Here is a 12,810-nt window from a genome sequence, read left to right on the forward strand (position 1 = left end):
TTGATGATGTCGGACAGGGTCCAACATTGTACCGGAAAGGGAAAATTGTAATGTTGGACCAGGTCCGAAATAGGACCGCAAAGTGTTAATGATCTTACTCTCATTACCTCAATATGAGAGCTTAGTTGTAAAATTAGGATGTAAGCTTTTACTTCTCAGTGGACATACTGATGTGGGCAGTTTCTTAAGTCCAGTCAAGGCATGATTTCATGCAATGGATTTGGGAAGGTGCTTACAGATGTAGTTTCTTACTAATTAAAAAGTAACTCCGACTGGAGAGAAGGGCCCCTCAGATTCTTGGCTACAATTTTAAAAGAACTGCTGATGAAGGGATTTTAGCTAGACAGAAGCCAAGTTTGTTAAACACACTTATAATGAAAAGAAACAAGTTTATTAAATACACACTGAAAAGTATGATTTTACTGGTAAGAAGAAAATATATTTTAGACCAAGGCTGAAATAATTAAACTGAGCTGGTGTTATATTAAAAACACCTCTCTGTATATACTTGTATCTTAATAAGCAATAAGGAACCTTGTGGTACTGAGGTAGAAGACATAAGATCATATACAATTAATTTAAAAAGAGTTGCCGGGACTTTTTAAATATATTATTCACTTAAAGATAAGAGCTGCCAAAACAGACCAAATGTTTAAATTTAATTAAATCTTCTGACGCACGAAGAGGAGGAATAGTTCTATAAAAGCCAATGCAAGACTCCAGTCAAGTATCATTCAACTTGGTAACACAAGCTGTTTGGTCCATTCTCTGACGATCTCTGAAAAGCTGGTTGCTCTTTGGCCTCTGCCTTTGAAGACAGCTCTTGTCTAGACTTATATTCTATACAAAAACTTCCATATATTGGGAGGTAAGCATAATCTTGAATTTATATCTCACTTATATTGAAGCATTGCTATAGGGATAGCAATTATATTTTAGCTTTAGAGAGAGACATATTGGATGCTCTAGGATTTAGTGGTGGGCGCTTTAGTGTTTTGCATGTCTTGCCTAAGGGTGAAACATGTGATATCCATAATTGTTTTGAAGTGTTAACGTTGTTTAATCACTGTAAAAGGCACTGGAATGTCCAGATTGCCTATCAGCTGGGATCCGATGAGGTCTGTAACCACTCGATCCATTTTTAAGCATTTAATAAACCGAAGGTGTACTAATACTGCTCTGATTCTTTAAAACTTCAAATTTGAATGGGTCTGTGTGATTTTTCTTGATTACTTAAGTCAGTGCACGAACAATCCACTTACAGCAGTTGAAAACATCTCTGTGTCCTCCCTAAACGTCTCCCCTGAGTTTAAGAGTGTGCTCAGAGCATAAAAGGAGTGTGTGGAATCTGACACATGACTGGCAAAAGACTAAGTCTAATTATGAGTGGTAGAGGCTTGCCGCAAGCTTGCATTGTGTAGCCGATACAAATACAGTAAAACTTGAAAGAAGGTGATTGCAGGTGGAATACACCCAGAATCCCACCCATTTTGAGGCTACATGTTAGCCAATAGCAATACAGTAGACCTTGGAATGCATGACGTAAGCTTTTTTTACTTTTACAAAATTACACGTAGGCTTAGCCTCCGTAACCTCTTATGACGTGCCACCACTGGCGGCTATATACAGTAAAAAATGTTATATAAGTCGATTTTCTTAGCATTTTTGGTTTAGGTCGGCTGGGGAGTCCTTGGCTCACCATGCACCAGCAACCCCTGTGGCTGGCTGGGCGCCTGCAGGCCTGCCTGTGTGCAATTTAGAACTGCATGGTCCTCTGACAATGCAGTTCTGTAATGGCTTCACGGCGGGCTTGCAGTACGAAAAAAAGCGGATGGCTAATGGCCTATGTTTCGGAGGACGTGAGTACTCATCTTCGTCTCTCCTGAGTTAGTGTGGGGGTTGCAGCAGTGAGCCGTGCTGAATAATTGGGCATTCCAAATTGGGAGAAAACTGGCGGTAAAATAATTGATGATTCCAATTTTTAAAATAAATAAATAAATAAATCTCTCACTGTCACATACCCGCATCTCTCTGAATAATGTTTGAAATGCTCCTTCTTGGGTTCTCTGTTGGTTGAGAGGACGGATGTACCAACAATGTTGTTTTTGATTTTGTTTTATCCTCTTGTATAGATGTACAAACTCAACACATCTACTTAAACGCATCCAATTTCACGAATGCAGTCTATACTTAAAGTATGAACAAGAGCTGCGACTACTTTGCGTATTCAAAAGTGCTGTGACACGATGCGTCCTGTACAGCAAATAGTGAAGCTCCACAGCTTTTAGCTGTCTGTGCCTGATGTATCGCATTCATCTGCAACAGAAGTACTGTATGAACCAGGCTTCAATAGAGCTTTCCACGATTTTGCAAAAAACAGCATGTTCTAAAGAAAGCCACTGTAAGTTGGTAAACTTCTGTTCTCCAATGCATTTGTTGTTCTGTCTTTACAGAAAACAGCTCACTCACATTTTTAGTTTTTGCATTTTAGCTAATCACCGACTTACATGCTTGTTTCTATTTCATTCGCTGACCTACATAGCTACACATAAATGCTGCGTGCATACACAACCAGATTTACAGATACTCGCAAATTTATATTTTCAGTGCATGACATATTGCATTTTTGCAAAGAAATAAAAGGGCTTAAATCAAAAAAGTGTTTTTTTACATCCATTTCCAAGATTTCACTTTTTTTCAAATTCACGTCAAACCTCCGTGACAAAATCAAAGCCTTAGCTACAGTACAGTAGATTCCATTATGTCTTGTAACATTCCCACCATTTCTTATATCTGTACAGCAGAATAAAACCTTTAATAAAGCTTGGTCTGTCATCTGCTGAACCAAAAAACAGGAATTTATTAATGTGTAGAATATGTCTACAACAGGGAACATACGTTGATACAGTCTGTTTTGTCTGCACAAGTTTATTACTTACCAAGGTCCTTTATTTTGGGAAGAACGTTGTATGTGAAGTTGCTGTAAGATGCCACTTTCTCTTCAGGGGACGCTATTCCCACATGACATTCATAAATCCGCAGGCTCTGTGGTTTCTTGGGGCGAGAATGCTTGTGCTGTGAAATATAAAGGAAAAAAAGAATACAACAGTAAGGTATTGTTTAAATTCCCAATGGTATGCATATGATTAAGTACTGAGAAAAACTAAATACCAACTATAATCTTCCTGACAATAAATACATGTGCACGGATGTGACAGGATTGAAATGGTCCTTGTATGAGTCTGTCACTTCACATGGCTTTCGGTTATTAATATTCTGATTTGAATAAAAATGAAACACAGTTAGATCATAAAAAAAAATAATAATAATAATAATTAAATTATACCATAGCAGATGTCAAATCTGTAGTTTGGTGTTTATTTTATTTATTTATTCGTATTATATTAAATCTCACTTTTTTACCATATAAATGTAATTCCAGACACAATGTCAATAGGGAAATGCATTCCTAGCTGGGATAATAACCTTCACTGACAGTTTTTCCTTTTTTATGTTTTAATTACAAGCTTTAGTAAATGCTTGTAATTAAAATCCCTAGTTTTTTCACTTAAATAACATTATAAAGCACTAGCTAACACACTAGCTAATTGCTTGATTTGAAGCAGAGTTTTCAATGAAAACCCAATCTAAATTTGCCTGATACTTAAATTATTTCCAGTAATTATTTAAATTGTATTCGGATTTGCAAAAGTAGTTCTCAATTTAATAAAAAAAATGTGTTGATGCAACCCTTTCATTATGGAATGTGTGAAAGTTCCAGGCTACATGAAGATTGTTATAATGAGGATGAAGCAGGAAAAACCCTGTGATAAAACTGCATAGTACTGTTTTGATGGTTTTAAATGCCAAGATATGTCTGCTGCAGTCAGCAACTCCCACAGTCTATATTTTAAGCATTCTAAAGCACAAAGTGGGAAGACATGTCATTTGTGTAAATTCAAACAAAAATCATTGTCTCTCTCATTTTTTTTTTCCTAACATTGCTGCTGCCACTGTGCCACAGCTTAATTAATTTAAATAGGGCTCAATACCTCTAAAAGAGACCAGTGTGATCTGGTCTATTTTGCTCTCTGCAGTGCACTTAACAAAATGTAAAGTTCACTAGAGACACTAAAATAAATAAATAAAGTGTTTTTCGGCTTAAAAAAAATGCATATATTGCGGCAGGCATGAGGTGTCAAACTGTAATTCTTGTCTATGGGGTTGAAAGAAAAGCCAATTGAGAGTAAATTAAAGGAATAATGCACGACAGGGCGTGTGTTGTGCTGGGACAACATCACAAGGCCGCAGGCCGAATGTGTCCAACACCCAAGAAATGATGTTATCCCAGCACAACACACAACCTGGAGTGCAATATTCCTATTATACAATGGCTCACACTGGTAAAAAATAGCAAATAAGACTCATATTCATATTTTTCAAAGTGATTTCAAATTAGACAAATGTATACTATGACGTTCTAATAGATATACTAAGTGTTATTTCTGTTTAAAATGAGTTAATAACATTGTTGGCAGAGTTGAACATTGCATTTCACAGTATATTAATGTTACGGCTCAGGGGCTGTTCATTTAAGTGTCTGTTTAAGCCCGCTCTGAGCCCCACGTAACTGCTTATGCCATACGGCTCTCTGGATCTATTCCTGACACAGGCATACAATTGTCGTAGAACTGTATTAAGGTGTTCTATCGTGACAGTTTTCGTCTATATTTGTGTTACTCCCACTCACCCACTCATGAACTTTTTTTTTTTTCCTCTCCTTGAGAGGTGCTGTCTGGTCTCCTGGCTGCTCTGTGTTTGATGGCTCTTTGCCAAACAAGGTTTCCACACTTGTCATGTTGTTTAAGGTAAAATTCACTTCAGGAATTGTGTCATTTATTCTGTGTTACCGACAGTTGTGGCGGACTGATATGTCCGCTTTTCCAAAACAAAAAGCATGATGCCCAAAACTGCCAATCACAACAGACACAGAATAAACACTAAATTTGCTAAGTAGGCACCATTCCCTACTTTTCTGACACCATATGTCATGGATAGGCTTGGTGGTGACGTCGGGCCAGGAACAAGACCGGACACAGTTCTGGTGTTGAATGCGCTGGAGCGCACGTTTATTACAAACAAAAAATTTAAACAAAACACTTTTCCAAAACAAAAGGCACCATGCCCAAAAACAGACACACACAACAGACACGGAACAAACACTAAATAAAACAAGTATCGTGCTGGTTTAAAACTTTTTTTTTCAGGTTTGCTTCAGTTCATTTCACACCAGAAAAATTCAAGCTACTTCAGTTTCTTTTAAAGTGCATTCAAATTTGTTTGTTAGGTTGAATTGCAGCTTCACCCAGACTAGAGTTCTATTGGTTTCACATTGCACTTCTCCAAATCACTCTGCTCTCTTGCAGATTACTAGTGGGAAGTTCTCCATGCCCATGATGGACAATACTTTACGTGCTGTGGCTGTGCTGTTGTCCGTGTTCTTTTGGTTTATTTGGTGCTTACAAGTCATTGCCGAAGTAATGTAGCATGCCAAAAGAGTGCCAAGTATTTGTCGGAAAAACACTGTTCTTTTGGAGAAAATGCCAGAGACAATCGCGATTATGAAAAATATGTATATATTGTACATCCAACCAACTGCAATTTAGCTGTTATTGATGATAATACTACTAATAATAGCTTGTTGTAAATGTTGTATACGCAACTGTGGTGAGATAGATGCAGCAGGAGCTGGTTTACTAAACTCAGGAGGAGCAGCGCAAATGCAACAGTGACTAATGTCTGTACAGACAGTGCCGCTTTGTCTTGGTACAATGTTTTCCCTGCAAGTGTATATGACACAATTATAATAAAGCCAGACACAATACAGGTGCTACATCATTTCATATTTTTCCTATGACTTTTCTTTGCTTGTCACAGTTTTGCTATTATGCTTCAAGAACACGCATGCTGCAATAGTACATCTCAAACACTGCTATTGGTGTCATTTCATTGATTAGCCCCGGGTTGCGCCGCTTAGTAAATCAGACCCATAGAATTTTTTTTGTGATGTGCTGTTGTGTACATGTGACATTATGGTGTTCTTGTCGGGTGTGTACTTTTGACAAGTCCTGTGTTGCGTAGGGGAGAGACCTTTGGGTGCTTGCTGAAGTACGTCACTTCCATGGTTTCACACTGCAAAAATTTGAAATGGAGCAAAGTGGCAAACTTCCAAGCGAACCGAGACCACCATTTCAAGTGATCTCGGTTCACTTGATTTGATGCGCACCCTGGTGTGATTACGTAGTTCTCAGAGGTTTCACATATAACTCCAAGGGAATCGAACCACACTTCAATCCATCAAGAGGTGTGAAAGTGCCCTTAGTTAAAAGGGAGAGTAGGGATATTCCTGTGACCTTTTCCAAATGGTCTACAGCAAGATCCCTGGGTCCCAAGTAGAAACTCATGACATTAACATTGCTCACCTGTAACATTGACCATTTAAAACACAGGCAGTGCCGATATCAACAATAACCCCAAGTTAGGCTTCAAATCAATCTGTGGGTGTTTTGGTGGACTACTCATCTGTCATATGAAGATACCTGTCATCATGTTTGTCTATTTCCACTTGCTATGCTATGTCATTTTTATTGCCCAGTGCTCCCAGTTCCAATCACTTTCTTTTCTGTTAACATGTACCCCGTTTTGAGACATGACAAAGTCATCCATTTCAGAACAACTCTAGGGACATGGTCTATTCAGTTAGCTTGCACAGCTGGTTTAGTGACTTTGTTTGGTTATGTGCCCTGTCCATGATGAGCCCACATTTGGAATGACTGAGGTGCAGGTAAATATAAAGTGGATTTAAATGGGATTATAAAATTTGTTGACCCATAATTGTCGACGCTCAATTGTTTAGGCAGGGATGCGGCTGTGAGCGCAGTTGCAGCAATAATGATTCTTAAGGATGTCATTTCAAACTGTATTTAAAATTTGTATTTTAACATTCCCTTTCAATAAAGTATTTTTCACACATATATTACAATTTGCAAATAATAAATTCAAAACTTTTTAACAAAATAAATTTAACATTGGTCCCTTTTTACAGTTGCAATAAAAATGTAAGGGTATAATAGAAAATTACTGGAATAGAAGACAATTTGGTCACACTTTATTTTAAGGGTCTTTTTTAGTTTATTAACTTAACAAACATTGTTAATTTTTAGCTAAGGGTTAGGGTTTATAAAAACCTGATTTAATTTGCTAAACATTACTACAGTAACAATTTGATCATCCATAGATCATCCATAGGGCTCTGGTGTTTGATTGATCATTCATAGGGCTCTGGTGTTTGCAGTTTTAGCTGGCCTATTATATATTATTTACTAACAGTTAACAGAAATTAAATAATGTACATTAACATGTTTATTAGCTGTTTGTTAACAAATCATAAACAAAAAAATGGCCCTTAAAATAAAGTGTGACCGACAATTTAGTAATCATGTAAAAAAACTATTGCCCAAGGTGAACTCAAGCTTAAAGTCCTTCCTAAAGATAGAAGCTCAACTGTCACTTTGTCTATATTAATAACAGACGAGGGGCTGGGCAGATGCCAGTTTCTGCATCTGTTTTGTGTACGAGACCCCAAGAGCAGACACCTGGTAGGAAAATCAAAAGCGAAAAACTGTTACATGACTACAAAGACTCATTACAGCTTGTAGCATAGAGGTATTTATCTTTTCTGGAAAAAAGTGGCCCCTTACATCACAGTTATAGAATGGTAAACTCATGGCGACCATTTGTGCCATTCCACTAACACGTGCAGTCTTGCTTAAATGCTGAGCACAAAAAGCATGGTCTCCCAACAACATTATTATTATTATTATTATTATTATTAGTGGGGCTTGCAAAGCAAGAGTCCCCACTTTAAATCTTCGACATACTTCGTCTTAAGCTAGAAACGCCATTCAAACTTTAAAACGTGTACACCGGTCTGGAATAGTGTGCTTGTATACAACTTTTTGATATCTTTTATACTTTTTAAACTATTAAGCTTTTTGTCCTTTTTTGTCCATCTTCATTCACTTTAATGGGACTTTTTTCAACATTCTAAAGCTCCCCATTGTTTAAAAACTCCCAGACTTCCAACATTCGATTTACTTTAAACGATGTAACCTTTGACACAAATCACCTACTTTGACCACTTTCCCAACAAGCTAGACAAAGTTAGAGGGTATGACATCTTCCTCTACTTCTCTGCTATTCAAATGTGAAATCAAAACAGGAATGGCGTCTACCAATCAAGAGGTACAGCTGTTTTAGTGACCACATCAACTTCTTTTAGTAGGCTACTTCCCACTGTTGAATTAACTGTCATAGAACTTTGAGAAATTTCAAATTATAGCACATTCTAAGCATGAGACAATTAGTAAACAATGTGACTTTTGACACAAATCAGCTACTTTGACCACTTTCCCAATAAGGCAAGCCCCACAACTTTACTTGTAAAGTTACCATCTAGTTATTATTAGTATTAATAATAATAATAATAATAATAATAATAATAATAATAATAATAATAATAATATTGTTTTTATTATTATTATTATTATTATCGTGTAGTAGAATATCTGTTGGTTGACAAAAAAGAATAAAAGATAGACTGGAATTTTTTAGCATCTCTGGGCTTGGGCACAGTAGGGTTTTAATATTCAAATGTATTTTTTCTTTGCTTTTTTTTACCTGATAGAAGTGTGGTGCTATGCATAGGAACAGTGCTGTGTACAAGGAGATGACAGCATTAGCTAACCTTGCATTACTTCAAACAAAATATGCACTTTGAGGCTACCTTCCGTCTCACCTAAAATAAAAAGATTACTGCCTGCTGATACTGTGCCCGCTATAGTAGTGCCTTAAGGCACAATGATTTGATATTCACAATAGTCATTAAAACAAAGCTAGTAAATAAAAATGCACATTTTATAATTATTTGTATTAATAAACAAAAACAAGCAGTGTTCCTTATGCAGCAAACTATTCAAACACACTTAATAATCCCTCCAGTATCAAATTCTTAGACCGTCAAAACAATGAACCACAGCATACAGACATAAAAAATCTTATGTTGAAACAAAACATTTTCATTAAGAGCAGACTGTAAACACACGTATATCAATGTCAGGTGAAAGCACACCAGGCAAAAACTGCAATTTTGTACTTTATGTATCTTTTATTGTTTAATTGTTATAAGACCAGTGACTTACCATATAAGGTTGTGGTGGGTCCCAGTGCACCCAATCATAAATCAAATTGTTGTCGTCACGAACCACATATTTTGCCCAGGGTGAAATTCGATAAAGTAGCTGGCCACTTCGGCTACGTATAACAACCTGGGGAAAGAAACAGTTAAAGGTTTTGTCATTTGATTGATTTTTTAATTAAATGCTTTATATTGTAATGTATGCTTTATAGACAGTTCCGGTCATAAGTATGAGCCCACCGCCTAAAAAGGCCTAGACTGTGAAGAAATCTAGAAATGCGATTAAAAAAAACAAACCAAAAATGTAAATATATATAAATATTTAATATATTTATTATCATTTTTTTTTATCAATACTAAGATATTGGCATTGAGATTACATGTTGGCCTGCAATTGCCAAATCAAGTGAGTACAATATTATTCATAATTTAGTAATTCTAATGATTTACTTCTAGGGCTGAAGGGTAATTTTTGACCTACGAAGGTTTGGAACACATTAACGAAGGAAGGTTCGAACCTTCGATGGTACTGTGGCAAAGTGGTTAATAGTGTGCAGGTGATTAAAGAACAGACAGACAATTGTAATCCAGGTGAAAAGGTTTGTTTTTATTTGTTTTGTCCAGTGCCTGATGGCGAAACAAACAGTAAATAATAATGTTGGTAAGTAATTCAGCGGTGTGTATTACTTACATTTATAATCCCCAAGCTGGTCCCAAAATAATAGTCCCGTTATTGTATTCCCACATTAAAACACAAAACACAAGTCCCTTTGGTGCATGAATTAGTGATTGTGGTACAATACAAGATACTGTGAGACAAGTGCAGTGCTGTTCCGGGTTTGTGCTGGCCTCTGGAGACAGCACAAGAACGTGTTAGCTGTTTAATGATACAAGTAACAAATAGACAGTACAAAACAAAACACTCACGATTTTCTCCACAACAAACACAGGTCCTTCTGAGTCACTTTATAATAACCAAAACGAAGGAACAGATTACGTCGCTTCGACCCCTATTTATACCGTCACTCATGACCCCTTGGTAAACGATTGCAGCCGCTCCTCCACTCCACGGCTGCCACATCATTTCCCTTCCGGGTCAATGAGTTAGTGTACTGAAGCTCTGTCTCTTTTCTACATGACCGACTTCCTTTTAACCCTCGGAATGAAGTGTCAGGCCAAGTAGTCCAGAGTTCTCTGTTCCCGTTACTTAGCGCCCTCACAGGTCGGGAGGGAGATTTACCTCCAAGAATCATTGTCTTTCTGTCAGAGGTACTCATTTGCATAATTTATTGGTGACGTCACTATAGCTACTTGTTTATATCTTATTGAAAATCCTATTATTTTACAGGCAATCCATATAAATGGATTAAAACATTCAAGTGTAGTTTATAAATATGTTATATAGAACAGTAATCATGTTTTTATAATTTAAATAAAAATAAAAATACACGCTGTTTATTTACACGTAGCTGAGCCTGCCTGCGATCTATACAGTCAGCTTGCATTGCAGCAGCACCAACGGCAGCGGACAAAGCTTTACTTAACAGTCACCATTCCAAGCAGGTTATCAGTAACATTTTATTACTACTACTACTACAACTACGACTACTACTACTACTAATAATAATAATAATAATAATAATAATAATAATAATAATAATAATAATAATAATAATAATAATAATAATAATATGAAGATACGCTTGTCAAGTGACCCCAGACCCCAGTTTTTTTTTTTAACATTTGGGCATTTAACAAAAAAATCCCAAGGTACTTTACCAAGATTGCTCCAGTAAAAAAACAAAACAAAAACACAACTGTATGAATGGGTAATTGTATGTAAAAATAATGTGATATATTTTAACAATTGGAAGTTGCCCTGGATAAGGGCGTCTGCGAAGACATAAATAATAATTCACATATTTTACTGAAGCAATACAGCCACTAGAGGTACGAGCCCACTGCTTTGTTGCTACATGTAACGATTTGTTAGCGGATTTTAATAACATTTGTTTACGTAATATGCATTATACAAATCAAAAAGATCGAATTTTGCATGTGAGTGATATTTAATGTGTGATTTATAGTATTCACACATTGTCAAAAACCTTAGGTTTCCCTGGCTAGCGAACGAACCTTCGAACCTTCAGACACAGCCCTATTTACTTCATCAGGTACTTCTTGGAAATCTGGTAGAAACTGGGACTACCAACATTTGCCTGCTGATCATGAACTTCAAAAATAATGCCTAAGTAACCCCTAAAACAAAAAAAGAAATGTGAATTGAACAATTAAATAAATAACAATTCTTCACAAAGCAAGCTGTAATCAAAGGAATATTACAGAGAACCTCAATTTTTAGGCGTGCAGTGTGACACATATTGCAGCATTATGGGGAACATCGTTTAACCCTTCTTGCAAGGCCAGGGTATCCAAGGAAGACTTCCAGAAAGCAAGGGCCCATTTCATAAAAGTGATTTGCGCAGAATCGTAGTCACAGGCACCTTACAGATTAAAATTTGGGTTTCATAAAACTTTCGCAGGGCTGCATCATCGCCGATTTTGACTGAAACTTGCAACTGCCAGATAGCAACCGCAAGTAGCAATTTTCATTGCAAATGCTGTTTGAACATACCATGCCGCTCATACAACTAGCTGGCCGTCGGTATGGCAGAGCAATCTGAAGGGAGAGAGTATTTAGGGACTGTTCAAATCCTCTTGACGCATATACAGACTTTGAAGAATTAACATCAAAGTACCAATTGCCAAGAAGGGAAATAACTAATCGGTGGTCAAACATATTTTTGATTTAAACAAATAAATCTTAATGGATTTTATTTAATAAGTTTTAACGTAACTTAAGAGATCTGAAACAAAAACTTTAAAACAAGTTTTTTCTAACCATTAAAAATCATTATTAACCCAGAAGTCCATCTTGGGTTTATTGTGCATGCTGAACTAACTTTGAGTTTATATAAAAAAAAGTATATTATATTAAAGAAAATTGTCATAGATGGATGTCAAATAGCAATGTTGTCCTCTGCTGTGAATGAGCACCTGTACATATGCAAGAAAGGTTTTCATTCCATTAATATTCCAGCCTTCTCAGATGCCAAAATGTCTGTGTTAGATGCTGTCTTTCGATACCCTGGGAGTAGAAACGGCAATTTTATTTAGGCAAATTGTGATATCGCCGATTGCTTTGCCAGTGGAGATATTGGAGATGGATGGCTTTTGGGAGACAGTGGATAAGATGATGATGATGATAATAATAATACATGTTATTAACAAGTTGTGTAACTATTAATGTATTTTCATTATTGCTTACTTAGATGGATAATAAAACACATGTTTACTTATGTTGGGTCAAAGATAGCAGGAAGAGCTTTGCTATCTGCTTTGCTTATCCTCTTTCAATACCACCAACAGCTACTTCAATTTTATTCAGCCTTTCTTCTTTTCCTTCATTTAATTTAGTTCTGCACTAGATCTATTAATTTATTTCTACAGTTTTTTGTGACTAAACTTCATGACAACTTGCTGAATAGAACTGA

The 12,810-nt window shown here is 36.4% G+C and overlaps 1 protein-coding gene across 1 annotated transcript in view; it reads right to left on the reverse strand.

Annotated features, from left to right (window-relative positions):
- The window catches only part of LOC117407251 (1,4-alpha-glucan-branching enzyme-like), a 267,703-nt gene that overhangs the window by 163,612 nt on the left and 91,281 nt on the right, over nucleotides 1-12,810 (reverse strand). Inside the window, exons 4-5 of the mRNA XM_059029676.1 lie at nucleotides 9,261-9,386; nucleotides 2,940-3,075 (exon numbers count right to left, since the gene is read on the reverse strand). Coding sequence (XP_058885659.1) covers nucleotides 2,940-3,075; nucleotides 9,261-9,386 — 262 coding nt within the window. The remainder of the gene's footprint in view (nucleotides 1-2,939; nucleotides 3,076-9,260; nucleotides 9,387-12,810) is intronic.

This window comes from Acipenser ruthenus, chromosome 9, assembly GCF_902713425.1.
Source record: "Acipenser ruthenus chromosome 9, fAciRut3.2 maternal haplotype, whole genome shotgun sequence".
Lineage (NCBI taxonomy): Eukaryota > Metazoa > Chordata > Actinopteri > Acipenseriformes > Acipenseridae > Acipenser > Acipenser ruthenus.